This window comes from Lucilia sericata, unplaced genomic scaffold (assembly GCF_015586225.1).
Source record: "Lucilia sericata isolate MDLA Ls3-8-SP2 unplaced genomic scaffold, ASM1558622v1 Contig000499F_arrow, whole genome shotgun sequence".
Lineage (NCBI taxonomy): Eukaryota > Metazoa > Arthropoda > Insecta > Diptera > Calliphoridae > Lucilia > Lucilia sericata.
The window spans coordinates 87,980-115,000 of NW_023994513.1; the positions used below are offsets into that span (position 1 = coordinate 87,980).

Below are 27,021 nucleotides of genomic sequence, written 5' to 3' on the forward strand. Positions count from 1 at the left end.
ATAAATTGTTTTTATGTTTTAAACAAATATATTTTAATTTAAGTTTAATTATTTTATTTTTTTTTTGTTTTAGTTTTTATAACTAATATTTTTATCACAAAGAAAAGCTCAAATTTTTTTACTATATAATTTATATTTTTTTTTATATAAAAAAGTTTAGTCCTTATTGTTTATTTCTAATAATTTGTACTTCAAACGATTTGCACAAATATCTTATTGGTGCTTAAAAAACGAAATTTGTGCTAAAATCTTTATTTAAATTCTAATTATTACCAAATATTAATGAAAAATATTTTTATATTTTATTTATGAGACATTTGTTTAGAAAAACGAAAATACAAAAAAAAGGAAAATTAATCAAACTATAAACAATAAATAATCGTACATATGTATATCCCCCCCCACTGATGTTTCAAGAAGTCACAATTTAATATAATGATGTATTAAATACTAATTAAATATATATTTACTATACAATATTTATGTATAAATAAACAAAAACAACAATATTGATGTAAATTATTATAAACTAAATAAAATTTAAATAAAAATACACATATACAAGTAGAATACATACATATCGCCTCATTTACTACTAGATCGGCATAATCCCAAAAAAAATCGTTTACAATCGTTAAAACCAAATTCTGATAGTAAAGTTTAATATGTTTCTCATCAGTTTTTACGTTTATAACAAAAAGCTGATCTCACATCGAAATAAGAGACATATTTTAAATCTGATAAATCTATGTATATGAAAGACTATTGTTAAACGCACGTTTTGTAGCCTTTAGTTAAAAAAATCCGAATTTTGAATTATGCCAGTCTTATAGTAAATGAGCGATATAAACATTGCAAGATAAAATAAATTAAAAAATTATTTAAAATAAAAAAAAAGTAAACACAAAGCAATATGAATTAAATCGAGAAATATTATCAATGTCGTCGTAGCCTTATTCGTAAGTTAGAGCTAAGATAGCTAAACTATGGGTAAGACTATTAAGCAAACTATTGACTAAACATCAACTAGACTATTGATGGAAAACTTGACTATAGACTAAACTATGGACTAGACTACAGTGTAGTCTATGGTCTATTAGACTAGATTTTACTATAGACTAGAGTATAGACTAAATTATAGACTATGGACTAACACTATAGACTGGATTAAAGACCAGAATATAGACTGGACTATAGACTATACTATGACTATAATAAATTCTATATTATAGACCAAACTATATACTAGACTGCAGACTATTTTTAGAATAGGCTATAGCATAGACTAGACTATATACTAGAATATAGTAGACAACAGACTAGACTGCAGATTAGACTATAGACTTGACTATAGACCACACTATAGACTAGACTATAGACTAGACTGTAGACTAGACTATAGACTATACTATAGACCACACTATAGACTAGACTATAGACTAGACTATAGACTAGATTATAGACTAGACTATAGACTAGACTATAGACTAGACTATAGACTAGACTATAGACTAGACTATAGACTAGACTATAGACTAGACTATAGACTAGACTATAGACTAGACTATAGACTAGACTATAGACTAGACTATAGACTAGACTATAGACTATAGACTAGACTATAACTAGACTATAGACTAGACTATAAACTAGACTATAGACTAGACTATAGACTAGACTATAGACTAGACTATAGACCAGACTATAGACTAGACTATAGACTAGACTATAGACTAGACTATAGACTAGACTATAGACTAGACTATAGACTAGACTATAGACTAGACTATAGACTAGACTATAGACTAGACTATAGACTAGACTATAGACTAGACTATAGACTAGACTATAGACTAGACTATAGTCAAGTCTATAGTCTAATCTGCCGTCTAGTCTGTTGTCTACTATATTCTAGTATATAGTCTAGTGCTATGACTAGACTATAGACTAGACTATAGACTAGACTATAGACTAGACTATAGACTAGACTAGAGACTAGACTATAGACTAGACTATAGACTAGACTATAGACTAGACTATAGACTAGACTATAGACTAGACTATAGACTAGACTATAGACTAGACTATAGACTAGACTATAACTAGACTATAGACTAGACTATAGACTATACTATAGACTAGACTATAGACTATACTATAGACTAGACTATAGACTAGACTATAGACTAACTATAGACTAGACTATAGACTATAACTATAGACTAGACTATAGACTAGACTTAGGACTAGACTATAGACTAGACTATAGACTAGACTATAGACTAGACTATAGACTAGACTATAGACTAGGCTATAGTCTAGTCTACAGACTAGACTATAGACTAGACTATAGACTAGACTATAGACTAGGCTATAGACTAGACTATAGACTATACTATAGACTAGACTATAGACTAGACTACAGACTAGACTATAGACTAGACTATAGACTAGATTATAGACTAGATTAGACTAGACTATAGACTAGACTATAGACTAGACTATAGACTAGACTATAGACTAGACTATAGTCTATAGAATAGTCTAGTCTAGTCTATAGTCTAGTCTGTAGTCTAGTCTGTAGTCTAGTCTATAGTCTAGTCTATAGTATAGTCTATAGTCTAGTCTATAGCCTAGTCTATAGTCTAGTCTATAGTCTAGTCTATAGTAGTCTAAGGTATAGTCTATAGTCTAGTCTATAGCCTAGTCTATAGCCTAGTCTATAGTCTAGTCTATAGTCTAGTCTATAGTCTAGTCTATAGTCTAGTCTATAGTCTAGTCTATAGTCTAGTCTATAGTCTAGTCTATAGTATAGTCTATAGTCTAGTCTATAGTATAGTCTATAGTCTAGTCTATAGTCTAGTCTATAGTATAGGCATAGTCTAGTCTATAGTATAGTCTATAGTCTAGTCTATAGTCTAGTCTATAGTCTAGTCTATAGTCTAGTCTATAGTCTAGTCTATAGTTAGTCTATAGTCTAGTCTTATAGGCTAGTCTATAGTCTGTCTATAGTCTAGTCTATAGTCTAGTCTATAGTCTAGTCTATAGTCTAGTCTATAGTCTAGTCTATAGTCTAGTCTATAGTCTAGTCATAGCACTAGACTATATACTAGAATATAGTAGACAACAGACTAGACTGCAGATTAGACTATAGACTTGACTATAGTCTAGTCTTATAGTCTAGTCTTATAGAGTCTAGTCTATAGTCTAGTCTATGTCTAGTCTATAGTCTAGTCTATAGTCTAGTCTATAGTCTAGTCTATAGTCTAGTCTATAGTCTAGTCTATAGTCTAGTCTATAGTCTAGTCTAGTCTAGTCTAGTAGTCTAGTCTATAGTCTGGTCTATAGTCTAGTCTATAGTCTAGTCTATAGTCTAGTCTATAGTCTAGTTTATAGTCTAGTCTATAGTCTAGTTTATAGTCTAGTCTATAGTCTATAGTCTAGTCTATAGTCTAGTCTAGTCTAGTCTATAGTCTAGTCTATAGTCTAGTCTATAGTCTAGTCTATAGTCTAGTCTATAGTCTAGTCTATAGTCTAGTCTATAGTCTAGTCTATAGTCTAGTCTATAGTCTAGTCTATAATCTAGTCTATAGTCTAGTCTATAGTCTAGTCTATAGTGTGGTCTATAGTATAGTCTATAGTCTAGTCTACAGTCTAGTCTATAGTCTAGTCTTAGTGTGGTCTATAGTCAAGTCTATAGTCTAATCTGCAGTCTAGTCTGTTGTCTACTATATTCTAGTATATAGTCTAGTCTATGCTATAGCCTATTCTAAAAATAGTCTGCAGTCTAGTATATAGTTTGGTCTATAATATAGAATTTATTATAGTCAATAGTATAGTCTATAGTCCAGTCTATATTCTGGTCTTTAATCCAGTCTATAGTGTAGTCCATAGTCTATAATTTAGTCTATACTCTAGTCTATAGTAAAATCTAGTCTAATAGACCATAGACTACACTGTAGTCTAGTCCATAGTTTAGTCTATAGTCAAGTTTTCCATCAATAGTCTAGTTGATAGTTTAGTCAATAGTTTGCTTAATAGTCTTACCCATAGTTTAAGCTATCTTAGCTCTAACTTACGAATAAGGCTACGACGACATTGATAATATTTCTCGATTTAATTCATATTTGCTTTTGTGTTACTTTTTTTTTATTTTAAATAATTTTTTAATTTATTTTATCTTGCAATGTTTATATCGCTCATTTACTATAAGACTGGCATAATTCAAAATTCGGATTTTTTAAACTAAAGGCTACAAAACGTGCGTTTAACATAGTCTTTCATATACATAGATTTATCAGATTTAAAATATGTCTCTTATTTTCGATGTGAGATCAGCTTTTTGTTATAAACGTAAAAACTGATGAGAAACATATTAAACTTTACTATCAGAATTTGGTTTAACGATTGTAAACGATTTTTTTGGGATTATGCCGATCTAGTAGTAAATGAGCGATATGTATGTATTATACTTTGTATATGTGTATTTTATTTAAATTTTATTTAGTTTATAATAATTTACATCAATATTGTTGTTTTTGTTTATTTATACATAAAATATTGTATAGTAAATATATATTTAATTAGTATTTAATACATCATTATATTAAATTGTGACTTCTTGAAACATCAGTGGGGGGGGATATACATATGTACGATTATTTATTGTTTATAGTTTGATTAATTTTCCTTTTTTTTGTATTTTCGTTTTCTAAACAAATGTCTCATAAATAAAATATAAAAATATTTTCATTAATATTTGGTAATAATTAGAATTTAAATAAAAGATTTTAGCACAAATTTCGTTTTAAGCACCAATAAGATATTTGTGCAAATCGTTTGAAGTACAAATTATTAGAAATAAACAATAAGGACTAAACTTTTTATATAAAAAAAAATATAAATTTATATAGTAAAAAAATTTGAGCTTTTCTTTGTGATAAAAATATTAGTTATAAAACTAAAACAAAAAAAAAATAAATAATTAAACTTAAATTAAAATATATTTGTTTAAACATAAAAACAATTTATTCAGCACCATTTGTTAACAAAGCGGTATCTTCGGGTATAGGTTTCCTTTTGTAAGCGGGATTTGTAGCCAGATAAACGACCAAACCACCAAACACGATATACAAAACACCACACAAATTAACCATAACACCAGAACTGGGTAAATTTGAATAGTTGGCACTAAAATGAGTTACAACAAATTAATATAAAAAAAGAACTCATTATTTAAATTAATTTTTTTCGATTCGTTTAACTTACACTGAAAATATCGCCTTTTCAGTTATGCCCATCAAAGCCGAAGCGATTGCCAATACAAAACCAAATAGACCGAAATATATGTGCAATGGCATGATAGCAGCTTTCAATGATTCCTTAGCACCTGGTACTAAATATGCCGCAAAGCCAACAACATATTGCAAACAGAAAAGTATGACGGCCGATAGACCCAACCATGAGTGCAACGAATACATGTTCGGTATGGGAGTTTTGGCTAAATTATGTGAATCGAATACGGTTTTGAGGGCAATAACCGTTAGTATGAATGCACCCATGTGTATGGCGGCATGTGTTATTTTCAATGCCTTCTTGCGCGTTGAACGGAAGCCACGATATACCAAAATGGCTTTAGAGGTGTTCAATGTAATCAAATTGAAAAATATGAAAATATATATTTTTTTTTTTAGAAAAAAAAATTGTATTTAGTAAGTAATTTTATTTAATAATGTGATTAGTTTTATACTTAAATGGAGTTAATAAGTTAAAAAATAATTGATGTTTTTTTTTTTATTTAATGGCAATTTATATATATTTATATATATATATGAATGTAGTTATAAGTGTCCAAGAAGAAAGGGAACTGACACAGATATAGTTCAATGCTGTATTTGAAGATGATTTCTATAGGCCATTTTCCAATAACATTTCAAATGTCATGTCTAACGTAAGTATACTCTAATCCATAGTTTATTTACTAGTTCAGTCCTTTGTCTTGTATATAGTTAGGTTAAGGGTCTACTCAGGATTCTACAGTCTATACAATGTTTAAAAGTTTATTAGTGTAGAATATAGACCTGTCTCTAGACTATGGTCTCGACTATAGACAATACTATAGTATAGATTATAGACAATGCTATACTCTGGACTATAGAAAATACTATAGTCTGGACAGTAGACAATGCTAAAGTCTAGACTATATATAGCCTATACAATTCTATAGCATGGACTATAGACAATACTAGACTATAGACTAAAAAATAGGTTGTCTATGGATAAAACTATAGTCTGAACTATACACAAGAGAGTAGTTTGGACTATAGACAAGATTATAGTCTGGACTTAATACAATACTATTGTCTAGAATACAGTCAAGTCTACAGTCTGAACTGTAGACAAGACTATAGATCGGACTGGAGACAAGATTATAGTCTGGACTATATACAAAACTATAAACTGGACTTTAGACAATATTATATTCTGTACTATAATCAAGACTATGGACAGGACTATATACTAGACAATCGTCTGGACTATAGATAAAACTATAGTTTCGATTAGAGATAATATTATAGATTAGACTATAGACTAAACTATAGTAGATACAATGCTATGGTCTGGATCATGGTCTTGACTATAGTCTGGACTTTTGTCAAGGCTATAATATGGACTATAGACTATAGTCTGGACAATAGTAAAGATAATAGTCTGAACTATAGACAGGACTAAAGTCTGGACTATACATATGTCTATAGACAAGACTATAGTCCGGACTGTAGGTAAAATATAGACTAAACATTTCTTTGAACTTTATACTAGACAATAATCTGGACTATAGACAGTTCAATAGTGTGGACTATATACAATACTATTGTCTGGACTTTAGACAAAACTATATTTCGGACTATTAACAAGACAATAGTGTGGACTATATACTAGACGATATTCTACATTACAGATAATACTATAGTCTGGACTATTGACAAGACAATAGTCTGGACTATAGACAAGACTATAGTCTGGACTATATACTAGACGATATTCTAGATTGTAGATAATACTATAGATTGGACTACAGATCATATAGTACTATATACAGTTCAATAGTGTGGACTATATAAAATGCTATAGCCTGGACTATGGATATAACTATAGGTTGGACTATTGGCAAGTCTAGTATGGACTATAGAATATAGTCTGGACAATAGAAAAGATAATAGTCTGAACTATAGACAATACTATAGTCTGGACAGTAGACAGGACTATTATCTGGACTTTAGATAAGACTATATTCTGGATTATTGGCAAGACAATGGTCTGGACTATATACTAGAAGATAATACTATAGTCTGGACTATTGAAAAGACAATAGTCTGAACTATATACTAGACGATATTCTAGATTATAGATAATACTATAGTCTGGACTATAGATCATGTAGTACTTTTACAATGCCTGGACAATAGATACGACTATAGTCTGGCATATAGACAAATTTATAGTCTGTACCATAGACTGCCTAGATAATAGACAAGACTTTCGTTTGGATACAAAAAACTACAATAAAGATAGGACTATAGTCAGTATTATAGTCCAGACTATAGATTATGCTGTAGACATGTCTTTTTTACTTTTCTCCTAGAATAATTTTAGACAACACTATAATCTGCACTATTGTTTACAAATCATACATTATATTCATGGCTATATTTATAAGCATTTCCGAAATAGAACTCCATAAAATGGAATAAAAACATCAATGCAAAACATCGACAAATTGCTATTTTAGTATTATTTTCTTCCCCCTTTCAAAATTTTTTAACAATTGAATTGAAATGTCTTAAGAATTTTTACTAAAAAATGCACGTAACAATAACTTTGAATACTTGAAAAAACACACATACATATTTGCAAAATACATAAACATTATTCAAAACCTAATTAATAAACAAAAGTGTGTGGATTTTTCAGAAAAAAAAGAGACGCTTAAAATCGATTTTGGCATACTAATCATATCAAAATAAACATTAAATAAAAATCAACCATTGCACAATTGCAAATTAACTGCACCTTCACGTCACCTACGAACGTAACAATATTCAACCGCCATCAATAACAAAAAAAAAATACACACCTTTTAGATACGTATCCATCCATTCATTCTACCTTCAATAACATCTCAGAAATAAAATATTTTTATTTACTATTTTGTATTAAGAATAACAACAGATTTAACTTTAACTACGACATAATACCTACAGACATTTGCGAATATGTCAGTTTAGATTTTATGCTTTTTTTTTTGAACGACAAGTGCAACGAAATGTTTATTTCAACACGCAATAATAAGAACGTCAAAAATAAATGTAAAAGAATTAAATTTTTTATTAGTTTAACGAAGGACTTTTGCCAACTATGAATAACTGTATTGACCTATACTGTAGTCGCACAAATATATATTGTAAGTCATTAATAAGCACTTAATTATGACATAAGTTGTGAAGTTCGGTTTAAGTAAGGTAATTGATGCAATATGTAGTAGTTAATTAATTACTTATAAAAACTTACCATTGCCATATAAGAATATTAAACCGATTGTCATGAGTAGTGGATGCCAATTGAATTCTAAACTTGGATTATTGGTACCACCCAAGCCGCCCATATGTACACCGATCCAACTGCCCATTAAAACGATCATTGTTAAACCGCATAATTGGGTTAAAACATATAATACTTTGAAATTAGCCAATGCTGGATCCGTGTCCATTTTATCTGGAAAGAAAAATTAATATTATTAATAGAAATCAATAGAAAATATTATTAATAGAAATATTACTAAAGAATAATTTATTTCAGTCGGGACTATCGTCTAGACTATAGACAAACTATACCAGACTAGACAATAATCTGGAGCAAAGACAAGACCGCTGAACTTTTGAATATGCTATGGTCTAGACTATAAACTAGACTATTTTGCAGATTATAAGCTAGGCTATTGTCCTGACTATAGACAAGACTATTTTATAGACTACAGTCTAGATTTTAGACCAGACTATAGACTAGACTACAATCTGGATATAAAATTAAATAGACTATAGCCTGGACTATAGTCTGGACTATAGAATAGACTATAGTCTGGACTATAGAATAGACTACAGTCTGGACTATAGAATAGACTATAATCTGGTCTATAGAATAGACTACAGTCTGGACTATAGAATAGACTACAGCCTGGACTATAGAATAGACTATAGTCTGGACTATAAAATATATACTATAGTCTGGACTATAGAATAGATTATAGTCTGGACTATAGAATAGACTATAGTCTGGAGTATAAATTAGACTATAGTCTGGAGAATAGAATAAACTATAGTCTGGAGTATAGACTAGACTATAGTCTGGAGTATAGTCTGGAGTATAGACTAGACTATAGTCTGGACTATAGAATAGATTATTGTCTGGACTATAGAATAGACTATAGTCTGGACTATAGAATAGACTATAGTCTGGACTATAGAATAGACTATAGTCTGGACTATAGAATAGACTATAGTCTGGACTATAGAATAGACTATAGTCTAGACTATAGAATAGACTATAGTCTGGACTATAGAATAGACTATAGTCTGGACTATAGAATAGACTATAGTCTGGACTATAGAATAGACTATAGTCTGGACTATAGAATAGACTATAGACTGGACTATAGAATAGACTATAGTCTGGACTATAGAATAGACTATAGTCTGGACTATAGAATAGACTATAGTCTGGACTATAGAATAGACTATAGTCTGGGACTATAGAATAGACTATAGTCTGGACTATAGAATAGACTATAGTCTGGACTATAGAATAGACTATAGTCTGGACTATAGAATAGACTATAGTCTGGACTATAGAATAGACTATAGTCTGGACTATAGAATAGACTATAGTCTGGACTATAGAATAGACTATAGTCTGGACTATAGAATAGACTATAGTCTGGACTATAGAATAGACTATAGTCTGGACTATAGAATAGACTATAGTCTGGACTACAGAATAGGCTATAGTCTGGACTACAGAATAGGCTATAGAATGAACTATAGTCTGGGCTATAGAAAAGACTGTAATCTGGACTATAGAATAGACTATAGTCTGCACTATAATCTGGACTATATAATAGACTATAGTCTGGTCTATAGAATAGACTATAGAATAGACTATAGTCTGGACTATAGAATAGACTATAGTCTGGACTATAGAATAGACTATAGTCTGGACTATAGAATAGACTATATTCTGGACTATAGAGTAGAATATAGTCTGGACTATAGAGTAGAATATAGTCTGGAATATAGAATAGAATATAGTCTGGACTATAGTCTGGACTATAGTCTGGACTATAGAATAGACTATAGCCTGGACTATAGAGTAGAATATAGTCTGGACTATAGACTAGAATATAGTCCGGAATATAGAATAGAATATAGTCTGGAATAGACTATAGTCTGGAATATAGAATAGACTATAGTCTGGACTATATAATAGACTATTGTCTGGACTATAGAATAGAATATAGTCTGGACTATAAAATAGACTATAGTCTGGACTATAGAATAGACTATAGTCTGGACTATAGAATAGACTATAGTCTGAACTATAGACACGACTATAGACTAGATTATAGATTACAGAATATACCATAGTCTAGACTATAGTCCGGACTATAGAATAGACTATAGTCTGGACTATAGAATAGACTATAGTCTGAACTATAGACACGACTATAGACTAGATTATAGATTACAGAATATACCATAGTCTAGACTATAGTCTGGACTATAGAATAGACTATAGTCTGGACTATAGAATAGACTATAGTCTGGACTATAGAATAGACTATAGTCTGGACTATAGAATAGACTATAGTCTGGAGTATAGAATAGACTATAGTCTGAACTATAGACACGACTATAGACTAGATTATTTTCTATATTATGATCAACAGAGTTTATTATAGTCTCATCTATAGATTGGCAAAAAAAAATTTTTCAAAAATATTATTCAAAGTCGGGAAGTAATTAAAAAAACACTTTGTTTTTAAGCACACAATTTAATAATTTTCATAATATTTAAATATATTTTTAATTAAACTAATTTTATGTATTAATCATCAACATTCTTGTTTATATTTATTTTCTGTTTGAAAAAAAAACTCAAATAAAATAAAAACAGTACTACGCAAATTAATTATTTATTCAGAAAGCATATGCGTTTTTTTCGAACAAGTGGCGGGTACACATTTGACTACAAATCATAATAAAAAAAAATGTTGTAGTATTTTGTAAATAAATAAAAATTCTTTATGAATTTTAATAACTTTTAATAAAATCAATAAAATTTCAATAATATTTTCATATTTACTAAATAGAACTTTAGCAAAGCCCTACCCTAACAATTATAAGTGATGAAAGAAATATTTGAAAAGAGTTAAGTTGAAGTAGTTATCTGAAATGAAATGTACGCAGTTTGTTATATTTATGGTTTTTTAATTTAAATATGAAAACAAATCATGTTAAAATATTTTTTACTTTCTTTAATATTTTTAGAAATTTGTCGAAAAGATGCACGATCCTAGATTATTTAAAAAAAAAAACCTAATTAACTGATATAAACAAGTTAACAAGAGAAGAGCAAATTAAATTTTAATTATAACAAAAGTTAAAGAAGAAACACTTTTTTGTAATTGTTTGCCATACATACACACACTCAACAAACTAATTGTGCAAATATTTGTAGCAAAATTTTATTAACTTTTAATTTTTTTTTACCTCAGTTCAATTATAAACCAAAAATAAAACAAAACTCGAATTCTTATCTAGTATTTTGAAAAATAGATAAAAACCCAATATTTGTTTTAAAGCATCCGTTGCAAACTTAGAAGACAAAGAACATTTTATAGAAATTTTTTAACTTTATAATAATGCTCTTTTATAAAAGTTATTTTTAATTTAAAGGTGTTTTTAAATAAACATTTGTGAAAATTAAATAAACTGTTAAATTTTTGACAAGGCTATATAGAATAAACTATAGCCTGTACTATATACTTCGGTTTATAACGTAGACTAGACTGTAGTCTAGAATATAGTCTTTAGACAAAATTATAGACTGGACTATAGATCAAAATATATTCTGGACTATAGACTAGACTATAGTCTGGATTATAGACTAAACTATAGTCTGAACTATAGACCAGACTACATTTAAACAAGATTGTTGCCTGGACTATAGACTAGAATATAGACCGGACTATAGACTAAAATACAAACTGTAATCCGGACCAAACTATTATATGTACCAGACTATAGTCTGGACTATAGACTAAACTCTAGTCTGGACTATAGACTAAACTATAGTCTGGACTATAGACTAAACCATAGTCTGGACTATAGAATAAACTATAGTCTGGATTACAGACTAAACTATAGTCTGGACTTTTGACTCAATTGTCATTGTTTGACTATAGCTTGGACTATAGTCTGGACTATAGACTGACTACAGTCTTTACTATAAACTAGACTATAGTCTGGACTATAAACTAGACTATGGTCTGGACCATAGACTAGACTTTAGTCTGGACTATAGACTAGACTATAAGCTGGACTATTGACTAGACTATAATCTGGACTACAGACTATACTATAGTCTTTACTATAGACTAGACTATAGTCTTTACTATAGACTAGACTATAGTCTTTACTATAGACTAGACTATAGTCTTTACTATAGACTAGACTACAGACTAGACTAGAGGTCTATAGTAAAGACTATAGACTAGACTATAGTCTTTACTATAGACTAGACTACAGTCTTTCTTTGCTATAGACTAGACTATAGTCTTTACTATAGACTAGACTATAGACTATACTATAGTCTGGACTATAGACTATACTATAGTCTGGACTATAGACTATACTATAGTCTGGACTATAGACTATACTATAGTCTGGACTATAGACTATACTATAGTCTGGACTATAAACTATACTATAGTCTGGACTATAGACTAGACTATAGTCTGGACTATAGACTATACTATAGTCTGGACTATAGACTATACTATAGTCTGGACTATAGACTATACTATAGTCTGGACTATAGACTATACTATAGTCTGGACTATAGACTAGACTATAGTCTAAACTATAGACTAGACTATAGTCTGAAATATAGACTAGACTATAGTCTGGACTATAGACTAGACTATAGTCTGGACTATAGACTAGACTATAGTCTGGACTATAGACTAGACTATAGTCTGGACTATAGACTAGACTATAGTCTGGACTATAGACTAGACTATATTCTGGACTATAAACTGTAGTCTGGATTACAAACTGGACTATAGACTGGCTATAGTCTGGACTAATGACTAGACCATAGTCTGGGCTATATACTGGACTATTGTCTGGATTATATGCTGTATTATTGTCTGGATTAGAGTCAGGACTATGTCTTGAACTATAATCTGGACTATGTAATAAACTATAGTCTTAACTACAAACTATTGAATATAAACTAGACTATAATCGTAACTATGGTGTAGACTTTGGTCTGATCATGCATATAGAATAATCCATATTCTAGACTAAAGAATATACTTAAGTCTGGGCAAAAGAATAAACTATAGTCTGAACTAAATAGTCCAGACAATAGACTGGACCAAAGAATAGACTATAGTAAAAAGTAAAGCCTGGACTGTATAATATATTATAATATGAACTATAGAATAGACTATAGTCTACACTAGGAAATATATTTACTGACTGGACTGTATAAAATACTATAGTATCGAATAAAATAAGTAAATGTGTTTAATAAAGTTCTGGAGAGATTTGATGTAAAGATAATCTGTTATTTATAAAAAAGACCTACATCACTTGTTTTTTTTTAACAAAAATTCAATTCAATTGTTTATAATAATTTTGAATTTTAAATTTAGATGTATTTATAAGTGACATCATTTTTTTTGAAGTGTTCTCATTCAGAAATCGTATTATATTTTAATTAATTATTTGTTTTTCTTCCAACGATGTAGTCGTTTAACAAAATATTTAATTGCTTTCAAAATGATAAAATTTGCAATTCTACTGCTATTATTATGAGCAAATAACACAATAGTTGCACTATGAATTAAATAACTTTAACTATTAGTCATCATAATGCTAGTTGTTGCAAGTTGTAATAAAAAAAAATATTAAGTTAATTTAAGTGAGCTGTGCAACGAACATGGATCCACAAACAAGAACTTACGGTTAAGCGCTTTTAGAAACTATTCTAGAGCCGGTTAACTCTTGGGCATTTTGGTAGCTTAAAATTTATTTATCGAACAATGTTGCAGGCTGCAACTTGCAGCTGTCTAATATTCATTCTCACTTAGCGATTATGTACAAAATACACTTGACTAGACTTTCGCTTTCAAAATTTTAGTGTTTGAAGAAGTGTGTAAACATTTCAGACATGCAACAAGAAAAGTAAAGCAAATAAGGGGTTAGGTCCACCAAAAAAACTCAACACATTTCTTAGCTGCATTATGGAGTTGCTATTCAGATGATTTAAAGAAGAAAAAAACTCAATTTTGCTACCCACTCTGCCCCCCTTAAATAAATTAATGAACAATTTGTTTCAACTTGTATGTTCAAGCACATGCAGGCAAACACATGCTTCTGCTTGATGATTTCATTAAGAAAAAAATAAAAATAACGACTATGATTATACTTTGGAGTACTCCGCCGTACAATAACTTGCAATCCAATTGCGATTTAACTAAATTTATTACATGTTGTTGCTTTTACTGTTTTTTGTTCTCCTTTTAAATTTTATTAAATTAAACAATAATGTAGCAAAATAATGTTTTATTTCATTTTATTTTTCTTCATTTTTTTTTTATATTTGCGCAAATAAACATTACTCTCTACTAATACATAAGTGTGTAATTGTGAAGAGATAGTGAAAAAATGTTCAACAGATACGAGTCATAATAAGAAAATAATAAAAAATTAAAATTGTTCATGAAGATACGAGCGAATTCAATTGTACTTTTTTTTTGCTCGTTTTTAAAAAATTGCTGTTATATTTAAAGTTAAACTTGATTTATATCTTAGAGTAAAAGTTTAAAAATAAAAAACATTTAAGGGGGAAGGATATCTAAAGAAACTGTTATAGCTATTTTGAGCGCATAATTTGCGATAAATAATCCTTTATGGGAAAATTTGAGATAACTTCTCAAAATAGGAATTTTCAATGAATTTTGTTTTTATATCAAATTTGTCAAAAATTTTTTTTTCTACAGAAAATTTTAGATAAATTTAATTTTTATAAAAAATTTTATAGTCTATGTTCTAGTATACAGTCTAATCTATGGTCTAGTCTGTAGTATATGGTCTGGTATATAATCTATAGTCTAGTCTATAGTCTAGTTTATAGCCCAGTTTTTAGTCTAATCTATAGTCTAGTCTTAAGTCAAGTCTATTGTCAAATCTAAGGTGTAGTCTAAAAAATACTCCATAAATTATTCTGAAGCCTATGGTATAGTCTATAGTCCAGTCTATAGTCTAGTCTATAGTCTAGTCTACGGTCTAGTGTATGGTCTAGCCTATAGTCTAGTTCGTAGTCTAGTCTATAGTCTAGTCTATAGTATAGTCTATAGTCTAGTTCATAGTCTAGTCTATAGTCCAGTCAATAATCTAGTCTATAATCTAGTCTATAGTCTAGTCTATAATCTAGTTTATAGTCTAGTCTATAGTCTAGTCTATAGTCTAGTCTATAGTCGAATCTATAGTCTAGTCTATAGTCTAGTCTATAGTCTAGTTTATAGTCTAGTCTATAGTCTAGTCTATAGTCTAGTCTATAGTCTAGTCTATAGTCTAGTCTATAGTCTAGTCTATAGTCTAGTCTATGGTCTAGTCTATAGTCTAGTCTATAGTCTAGTCTATAGTCTAGTCTAAAGTCTAGTTTATTGTCTACTCTATAGTCTTGCCTGTGGTCTAGTCTACAGTCTAACCTATAGTCTCTAAAGTCTAGTCTATAGTTTAGTCTAAGGCATAGTCCAAAGGATATTCCATAGTCTTGTCTGAATCCTGTAGTCTGTATATAATCTAGTCAATTGTCTAGTCTATAGTATAGTCTATAGTCTAGTATATGGTCTAGTCTGTCGTCTAGTCTATAGTCTTGTATATAGTCTAGCCTATATTCTAGTCTATAATCTAGTTTAAAGTCTAGTCTAAAGTCTTGTCTAATGTCTAATCTAATGTCGGGTCTAAAGTCTTATCTAAAGTCTTGTCTAAAGTCTTGTCGAAAGTCTTGTCTAAAGTCTAGTCTAAAGTTTAGTCTAAAGTCTAGTTTAAAGTCTAGTCTATATTCTAGTCTAAAGTCCAGTCTATTGTCTACTCTATAGTCTTGTCTATGGTCTAGTCTATAGTCTAGTCTTAAGTCTAATCTATAGTCAAATCTAAGAATACTCCATAGTCTATTCTGAAGCCTATAGTCCAGTCTATAGTCTAGTCTACGGTCTAGTGTATGGTCTAGTCTATAGTCTAGTATTTGGTCTAGTCTATAGTCTAGTACATGGTCTAGTCTATAGTTTAGCCAATAGTCTAGTCTAAAGACTAGACTATAGTCTAGTTGAAGGTGTAGTTTAAAGGATATTCCATAGTCTAGTCTGAAGCCTATAAATATGTCTATATTCTAGTCAATTGCCTAGTCTATAGTACAGTGTATAGTCTAGTGTAGAGACTAGTCTATAGTCTAGTCTATGGTCTAGTCTATGGTTTAGTCTATGGTCTAGTCTATGGTCTAGTCTGTGGTCTAGTCTATGGTCTAGTCTATAGTGTAGTCTCTAGTTTAGTCTATAGTCCAGCCTAAAGACTAGTTTAAAGTCTATTCCATAGTCTATTACATTCTAGTTCATAGTCTAATCCTTAGTCTAGTCGATAGTCTAGTATATAGACTAGAATACAGGATAGAATACCAGAATTTTCACTTTAGAAAACTATTCAATAAAATTTTCTCTTCTTAAAAACTTTGTCATTCGAAAAATTACGAAAACTAAGAAAACGAAGTGAAGAGCCGACTTTCTCATCTTGTAGACAACAAGTCCGAATAAACAACACTGACTAATGATCAAAACAATTTGAAAATTTAAAATTTTTTGGCACCAACTCCATTTTTCAATGGAATTAAAAAAAAAACCATTCAAATATATATTTAGCATGGAAACTCTTCCCCATAAATTAAGCATTTCATTTTATTTCGTTTTAAAAACAAATTCAAAATAAAGTGAAAATTAATGTAAAAACATCAACAACTTTTACTAGACGATCGTTATTATTATTATGGTCATAATGGTGGATGAATGAATGGGTAACTAACTACTTACTCTACTAGTCATACTAACTAACTTCTATATATTAAACTCCATATGATTCCACTACTAGTTAGTTGATGTTGTTAGTCAGTCAGTTAGCCACAATTTGAATGGCGACGATGATGATGAGGTTTTGTTGGTTGAGCGTGTTTAAAAATATATATTATTTTTTTACAATTGTTACTCTGCATTTAATATTTTAATTTTTTCACTTTGTTGGACTTGTGCTCTTAGTATTGACTTTGATTTGCTTGCAGTGTTTAGTAAAAGGAGTTTTTTTTCAAACACCTCTTCTTTGAGAGTAACTAAACTAATTTATTGGTTGGAAAAATTCTAGGTTTATGGGCAAAATTGTAATACCTGACAAATACATAGTTTTAATTATAGTCATTTATACAAAACTGTACAATTTCTTTTGTAATATTATTGTGTTTTAAAAATATTATATAGATAAGGAAAATGGAATTAAACCTAATAGAAATTAAAGAGTACTTGTTTATAGTCTAGTCTATAGTCTAGTCTATAGTCTAGTCTATAGTCTAGTCTATAGTCTAGTCTATAGTCTAGTCTATAGTCTAGTCTATAGTCTAGTCTATAGTCTAGTCTATAGTCTACTCTATAGTCTAGTCTATAGCCTAGTTTATAGTTAAGTTTATAATCTAGTCTATAGTCTAGTCCATAGACTAGTCTAATGCCTAGTCTATAGTCTAGTCTAGTCTATAGTATATAGTCTAGTATATAGTCTAGTCTATAGTCTAGTCTATAGTCTAGTCTATAGTCTAGTCTATAGTCTAGTCTATAGTCTAGTCTATAGTCTAGTCTATAGTCTAGTCTATAGTCTAGTCTATAGTCTAGTCTATAGTCTAGACTATAGTCTAGTCTATAGTCTAGTCTAGTCTAGTCTATAGTCTAGTCTAGTCTAGTCTATAGTCTAGTCTATAGTCTAGTCTATAGTCTAGTCTATAGTCTAGTCTATAGTCTAGTCTATAGTCTAGTCTATAGTCTAGTCTATAGTCTAGTTTATAGTCTAGTCTATAGTCTAGTCTATAGTCTAGTCTATAGTCTAGTCTATAGTCTAGACTATAGTCTAGTCTATAGTCTAGTCTATAGTCTAGTCTACAGTCTAGTCTATAGTCTAGTCTATAGTCTAGTCTATAGTCTAGTCTATAGTCTAGTCTATAGTCTAGTAGTCTATAGTCTAGTCTATAGTCTAGTCTATAGTCTAGTCTATAGTCTAGTCTATAGTCTAGTCTATAGTCTAGTCTATAGTCTAGTCTATAGTCTAGTCTATAGTCTAGTCTATAGTCTAGTCTATAGTCTAGTCTATAGTCTAGTCTATAGTCTAGTCTATAGTCTAGTCTATAGTCTAGTCTATAGTCTAGTCTATAGTCTAGTCTATAGTCTAGTCTATAGTCTAGTCTATAGTCTAGTCTATAGTCTAGTCTATAGTCTAGTCTATAGTCTAGTCTATAGTCTAGTCTATAGTCTAGTCTATAGTCTAGTCTATAGTCTAGTCTATAGTCTCTATAGTCTAGTCTATAGTCTAGTCTATAGTCTAGTCTATAGTCTAGTCTATAGTCTAGTCTATAGTCTAGTCTATAGTCTAGTCTAGTCTATAGTCTAGTCTATAGTCTACAGTCTATAGTCTATAGTCTATAGTCTAGTCTAGTCTATAGTCTAGTCTATAGTCTAGTATAGTCTAGTTTATAGTCTAGTCTAGTCTAGTCTAGTCTATAGTCTAGTCTAGTCTATAGTCTAGTCTAGTCTAGTCTAGTCTATAGTCTAGTCTATAGTCTAGTCTAGTCTAGTCTAGTCTAGTCTATAGTCTAGTCTAGTCTAGTCTATAGTCTAGTCTATAGTCTAGTCTATAGTCTAGTCTATAGTCTAGTCTATAGTCTAGTCTATAGTCTAGTCTATAGTCTAGTCTATAGTCTAGTCTATAGTCTAGTCTAGTCTATAGTCTAGTCTATAGTCTACAGTCTATAGTCTATAGTCTATAGTCTAGTCTAGTCTATAGTCTAGTCTATAGTCTAGTCTATAGTCTAGTTTATAGTCTAGTCTAGTCTAGTCTAGTCTATAGTCTAGTCTAGTCTATAGTCTAGTCTAGTCTAGTCTAGTCTATAGTCTAGTCTATAGTCTAGTCTAGTCTAGTCTAGTCTATAGTCTAGTCTAGTCTAGTCTATAGTCTAGTCTAGTCTAGTCTATAGTCTAGTCTAGTCTAGTCTAGTCTAGTCTATAGTCTAGTCTATAGTCTAGTCTAATCTAATCTAATCTAATCTAATCTAATCTAATCTAATCTAATCTACTCTAATCTAATCTAATCTAATCTAGTCAAGTCTAGTCTATAGTCTAGTCTAGTCTATAGTCTAGTCTAGTCTATAGTCTAGTCTAGTCTATAGTCTAGTCTAGTCTATAGTGTAGTCTATAGTCTAGTCTATAGTCTAGTCTATAGTCTAGTCTATAGTCTAGTCTATAGTCTAGTCTATAGTCTAGTCTATAGTCTAGTCTATAGTCTAGTCTAGTCTAGTCTAGTCTAGTCTAGTCTAGTCTATAGTCTAGTGTATAGTCTAGTCTATAGTCTAGTCTATAGTCTATTTTACACTCTAGTGTATCTTCAAACTTCAGGACGAGAAATATTCCAGAAACTCTAAAAAATCACAATCTATTATTAAGTTTTCGGAAATAATTCTAATGAGAGTTATGATAAAATTTCCTAATAAATTTTTTAATCTGATCGATTAAAATATCGGAAAGAATAATTTCACATTTAACTGATCAAAACATTTTCGCTTTCGTTAAACTTATTTCTTCATAAAATATTCAAAATTTGTAATACATCCCACTACTTTTAAGTATAAGATCCCACCCGGTTAGTTCTTTCTTTTTTACCTTTAGTACTGGTCATGGTTGTGGTGGTCGTTGATGATGATTGCATTTGTTGTGGTGTTTGTGTCTGTGGTTCCACGGTATCCATTTGGGCTAAAGGTGTCGAGGATGACTTCGTTTTAAAATCAACCGTATCAGCAGGTGTTGGGGGTGGTGTTTGTGTCGTAGAAATCGTAGTCGTTTCGATTTGTATAGCAGACGGGTTAATGACAGGTATTTCTACTGTCATCATATTTGCATTGGAATTTTCCGAACTAATATTTTTCTCTATATCCATGGTGGCAGTGTAAGACATGTTTTCTGTTTTTGTTTTGGTTTTCTTTTACTGTGTTTGTTTTTTTTTATTTTATATTTGGTAAATATTTATTAATGTAATAATAATGATTTATAAACAAAAAAGAGCACCTTATTTTAATTGTTTTGTAAATATTGAGAAAAAAAAATCACATCAATATTATTTGTTTAAAACATTTATTTTCCACGGCGAAAAACACTACTTAACGTTTTAACGTTTCAATCTCAACTGAAATAAACACATTTGTGCAAAAATATTAGACCCACAATATGAATATTTTTTCCTCAAGCGCGATAAATAAGTACTGAAACATATTTGTTTTGCTACTTTTTTGTTCTCTATATCGCATAAGTATACTGTCTGTAGCCACCACCACCAATTGTATACAGATCTCGTCTTCATACATGCAAACATTTGGTCAAAGTAAACAATAACACATTGTGCGGAGAATATTGACGGTGGAGTGTTTTGAACGTGACTTAAAAGTTGATCACTTAAAGTATAAATAGAAAAAATCGACTTAATTTACTACCTGAAATGTATGGAATACTTTCCACTAAATTGCATTGCAAATGATACTAATAATATGTTCTTTAAAATGTAAATGGCTTCAATTTTTTTTTAATAAAGTGACTCTCTTTACACTCACTTGTCCATCACTATTTCACAATAACGACGTACATGTTTATGCATTTTCCCACATTTAACATCGACTAAAAGATATGCCAGACTTTCGGAATTCTATAAATGATTCATAGTGACAAAATTAGAGTCAAGTCTCTACGTTAGACTATGGTCTGGTATACAGCATAGACTATAATCAAGTCTATAAATTATAAGTTGAGCCTATATGCTAGACTGTAAAAAAGACTACAGTCACGTCTATAGACTATACTATAGGCAAGTCTATAGACCAAACTACAGTCAAATCTATAGGCCAGACTATAGTCAAATATATAGGCTAAACTTGCTTGAATATGCAAGACTACAAGCTAGACCCTAGTCCAGTTTATAGTGAAGTCAATTCGCAAGAGTATATACAAATACATAGTCAAGTATAAATGCTAAACCATAGGGAAGTCTATAGACTAGACTATAGTCCAGTTTATAGTAAGGTTTAAAGCAAGCGTATAGTCAGGTCTAAGACTTTAGGTAAATATATAGTCTAGACTAAAGGCAAGTCTATAGGATAGAATACATTAAAATATATATAGGAAAATCTATATATTTACAAGCCTATAGTCAAGTCTACAGGTCAAGTCTATAGGCAAGACTATAAGCAGGGCTATAGGCTAGATTATAGTAAAGTCTATATGATAGGTTATAGGTAAGTCTACAGACTAGACTACAGTCAAGTCTGCATAGACTATAATCAAGTCCAATTTAAAAGTCTATAATATATACAACTACACAGGCTAGACTATAGTCCACTTTATAGACAAGTCTATAGTCAGGTCCGTAGTTAAGTCCAGACTATTGTCAAGTCTATTTAGTAGACTATAATCAAGTTTATAGTGAAATTTATATTCAAGTATATATGTATGTAAGTCCATAGTCAAGTCTATAGGTAAGACTATAATCATGTCTATAGATTGGACTATAATCATGTCTATAAATTATAGTCAAGTTTACTGATTATAGTAGATACTATAACCATGTCTATAGGTTAGACTATAGTGAAAGTCAAAACTATTAACTAGACTTTGTCAAAAGTCAAGACAATATACTATTGTATTGCGAATATTAAAAGTTAAACTGTAGTTAAGTCTATACAGAGAGTTTAGTCAAGGCTGGAGTTGTGACTAAAGTATGTAATGTTCATACATAATTATAAAAAATATGTGTATCTTAAGCTACATAAAGGAATTTTGGGTAAATTTTAAACTACATTTGGACACAGCTATCAAAAACATCTGGCTACTCAATCAACAACAAGTGTTTGTTACCTACTAAACTCTTATGCTTATAATTTCTCTCGCATGCTATAATTTTATTCCACACTTGCTGTAAACAGCATTAAGAGAGAAAGAGAATAATTCAAAATCTTAAATATTGTCGCTAAATTTCAAACAAAAAACACATTATTAGCAAAGTACAAAATAGTTAATAAACCCATTTAGCCCATTTTTTTGGACTGTCGTATCTCTCATTATGCGTACATTCGTTCACCTGCTATTAACTCAGCATGTCCGACTGCCAGTCTGACTTCTTTTTATGCATTTATAACGATTTTTTTTTGTTTATTTTCAAATTACAACAACTATTTTAGTTAATAACTAATTTTACTTGTACATTTTTTACTTCATGTATGTATATCGACGATATATTAAAACTAACCATAAACGTGACATATTAAATGGACAGTAGCGATAATGAAAATAGCAGTGGTAAAGGGATTTTGGAAACTGAAAGATATAAATAAGATTTGGATATGGGTTTGGGTTCAAACGTAATTCTGCAAATTGATTATTAAGAAGATATATAAACCAATCAATATTTTTGGAAAAAAATCAAAAAAATCGCAAACCCGGAACCAACACGTTTAAAAACAAAAATTTTTATGCTTTTGTTTTATTTCCGACAATGATCATTATTACAACGTGAACAGAATATGATTAAAAAAGAATATCTGATAAATTTATAAATGTAATAACAGAAAAAATCCCAGTAAAAACTTTCATTACCATGTAAGGGGTTAAGATGCTAAAATTTACTTACACAATAGCATTTTAAGTCATTATTTTAACACGGTGATGTCATTGGAGGCAAGTACTTACCACAAACGATTACAAGTAATTAGAAAAAGTGGTCATTGTAAATCGCATGAAAAAACGTATACAGCTTCTATATCTTTACTGGCAAGATGACTAATGAATTAGAAAGTATTTATATAATACATTATTAGTAAGACCTTATTAGACCACTTCTATGTAATCCAGGCGATATGTAGTAGTCATTGAAAAGTATGTTGTTAGGTAAGTAATTACAATTGAAAGCTATTACCCAGTTTTTGCTGGGATACAATGAGTTTTCTTGTTTAGATATCATTAATTGTCACATTAGTTTCATATCAATTACTAAGATGGAAATAAAATAAAATCGAAAAAAATCGTTTATAAAACACCTTAAAGGTGTTAGGAAGTGGGTGTAGGAGCAAGAATGAATGAATGGCTGCAAATAAGCAAAGACTCTCAATTTGATCACAGACTGTGAAATATTTTTATATCGATTACATTTTCAGAACTGGTGTTCGCACATTCTATAAATATAACTTGAGCAAAGTGCTTGTACATGGACCGGCATATCCATGTACACAAATTGCAACCTGCGTGTAAGATACACAGAGGGGCAGTGGTGAGTTCTTTACTTGTTACTCACCCAGTGGTTGAAAAAGTACCACCGTGTGATAGGGCTCCATGCCAGGTACTGACGTAAAGCACTTCGACTTCATTCTATAAATATAGTTTAATTAACAAACCAACTTACTGGTTAGTAACTAACTAACTAACTAACTAACTAACTAACTAACTAACTAACTAACTAACTAACTAACTAACTAACTAACTAACTAACTAACTAACTAACTAACTAACTACTAACTAACTAACTAACTAACTAACTACTAACTAACTAACTAACTAACTAACTAACTAACTAACTAACTAACTAACTAACTAACTAACTAACTAACTAACTAACTAACTAACTAACTAACTAACTAACTAACTAACTAACTAACTAACTAACTAACTAACTAACTAACTAACTAACTAACTAACTAACTAACTAACTAACTAACTAACTAACTAACTAACTAACTAACTAACTAACTAACTAACTAACTAACTAACTAACTAACTAACTAACTAACTAACTAACTAACTAACTAACTAACTACTAACTAACTAACTACTAACTAACTAACTAACTACTAACTAACTAACTAACTAACTAACTAACTAACTAACTAACTAACTAACTAACTAACTAACTAACTAACTAACTACTAACTAACTAACTAACTAACTAACTAACTAACTAACTAACTAACTAACTAACTAACTAACTAACTAACTAACTAACTAACTACTAACTAACTAACTACTAACTAACTAACTAACTAACTAACTAACTAACTAACTAACTAACTAACTAACTAACTAACTACTAACTAACTAACTAACTAACTAACTAACTACCTAACTAACTAACTAACAACTAACTAACTAACTAACTAACTAACTAACTAACTAACTAACTAACTACTACTAACTAACTAACTAACTAACTAACTAACTAACTAACTAACTAACTAACTACTACTACTAACTACTAACTAACTAACTAACTAACTACTAACTAACTAACTACTAACTAACTAACTAACTAACTAACTAACTAACTACTAACTAACTACTAACTAACTAACTAACTAACTAACTAACTAACTAACTAACTAACTAACTACTAACTAACTAACTAACTAACTACTAACTAACTAACTACTAACTACTAACTAACTAACTAACTAACTAACTAACTAACTAACTAACTCACTAACTAACTAACTAACTAACCAACTAACTAAATAACTACTAAACTAACTAACTAACTAACTAACTAACTAACTAACTAACTACTAACTAACTAACTAACTAACTAACTAACTAACTAACTACTAACTAACTACTAACTAACTAACTAACTAACTAACTAACTAACTAACTAACTAACTAACTAACTACTAACTAACTAACTAACTCTAACTAACTAACTAACTAACTAACTAACTACTAACTAACTACTACTAACTAACTAACTAACTAACTAACTAACTAACTAACTAACTAACTAACTAACTAACACTAACTAACTACTAACTAACTACTAACTAACTAACTAACTAACTAACTAACTAACTAACTAACTAACTAACTAACTAACTAACTAACTAACTAACTACTACTAACTAACTAACTAACTAACTAACTAACTAACTAACTAACTAACTAACTAACTAACTAACTAACTAACTAACTAACTAACTACTAACTAACTAACTCACTAACTAACTAACCTAACTAACTACTAACCACTACTAAATAACTAACTAACTTAAAATTCCTCAATAGCAATCTGCACTTTTCAGCTGCTATTTCATTGCTCGCAACTGTTCACACCTGACAATTCACCAACACCTTAATTAATTTCAACTGTTTGGTATTTTTTGCCTTAATACAATATTTGCACAGGTAAATTTATTTGAGTTATACCTGATTTCTTTTCTTTAAAATACTCGTAATAGCTGTCAATTCATTTAAGGATTTTGGAAAAGTATAAACAAAAATAATGCGATTTTAAAATAGAAAAGGGTGTGTTACGAGACAGACCAAAAGGAAAATGTTTAACATTAAGAAATTCCTTGAAAATAAATTCAAAACCATTAGTGTCTAATACATTAAAACTAATGCTTTGAATTAACGATAAAAATTAAATTTCGAAACAATTTTGAATAAAATTTTTTCTTGACACTTTTTGAAATCTCAAAAACAGAGAGAAGAATTTTTATAAATTTTAATGTATAGCTACCCCACCCTTTTTTGGGGAGGCATAAATAAATTATTGTACAACGATATATTTCTCAAAACCAGATTTAAATTAACATACTGCGGATATTGTTGATTGAAAACATGAACAATTCATTTATTATTCATTCTTTAAATATTTTTTTAAAAACAATTTTTCTCCAAATAGAATTTATAATAAAATCACTGAAATAATGAATGAACGAATGAATGTCTCATTAATTATTAGCAAAACAACAAATAATCAAGATTTTAATAGATGCATTTAAATGATTATAAAAACTCTCATGAAAATCTATTAAGTTTGTTTACATTTTGAATAAAGAGTTGCCATATTATATTAAAGAAAAACAGTTTGATCTCTAACCATAAAAGTTGAAACATTTTTCTTATGCATCACTGTTTTAAAGAATATTATTGGAAATGGTTGTAAAGGTCAAGTGTCATATTTGTGGGTCAAATAAGATTCCCATTTTAATAAACTATTGGTAACTCTTTTACTTCAATTTGACATAACGTATTTATTTTATGTTAATTTTCAACAAAAACAACAATAAAATATGAAGAAAATAATTAACTATTAAAACATATACTGAAGTCGTCGACTTGTTGCAAAAATTCTCATGCCATTTATTTCTCAAAATTACATGCGTTCATGCGATACAAAAAAAAATATTAAATAATTAGGACTCGGTCACCACCTTCATCATCACCAACCATCAACACTAGACGTGTATAAATTTTGCTTCTTCTATACTGTCATAATTATATACGGTCAACTAATATTTAATTTAAGAAAATAATAATAAAATAATAAATGTTAATTGTGGGTATTT

General features: G+C 29.6%; 1 protein-coding gene across 3 annotated transcripts in view; it reads right to left on the reverse strand.

Annotated features, from left to right (window-relative positions):
* Positions 1–4,937: 4,937 nt before the first annotated feature.
* LOC119605588 (cytochrome b reductase 1-like) overlaps positions 4,938–27,021 on the reverse strand; it is a 33,549-nt gene continuing 11,465 nt past the window's right edge. For 2 of the 3 annotated variants that reach the window (XM_037958794.1, XM_037958793.1), the window contains exons 3-5: positions 8,572–8,775; positions 5,269–5,632; positions 4,938–5,190 (exon numbers count right to left, since the gene is read on the reverse strand). In XM_037958794.1, the coding sequence (XP_037814722.1) occupies positions 5,028–5,190; positions 5,269–5,632; positions 8,572–8,775 (731 nt within the window). In that variant the 3' untranslated portion in view covers positions 4,938–5,027. Of the gene's footprint in view, positions 5,191–5,268; positions 5,633–8,571; positions 8,776–20,308; positions 20,839–27,021 lie in introns of those variants that run through there. The other variant, XM_037958792.1, reaches the window with a different exon arrangement.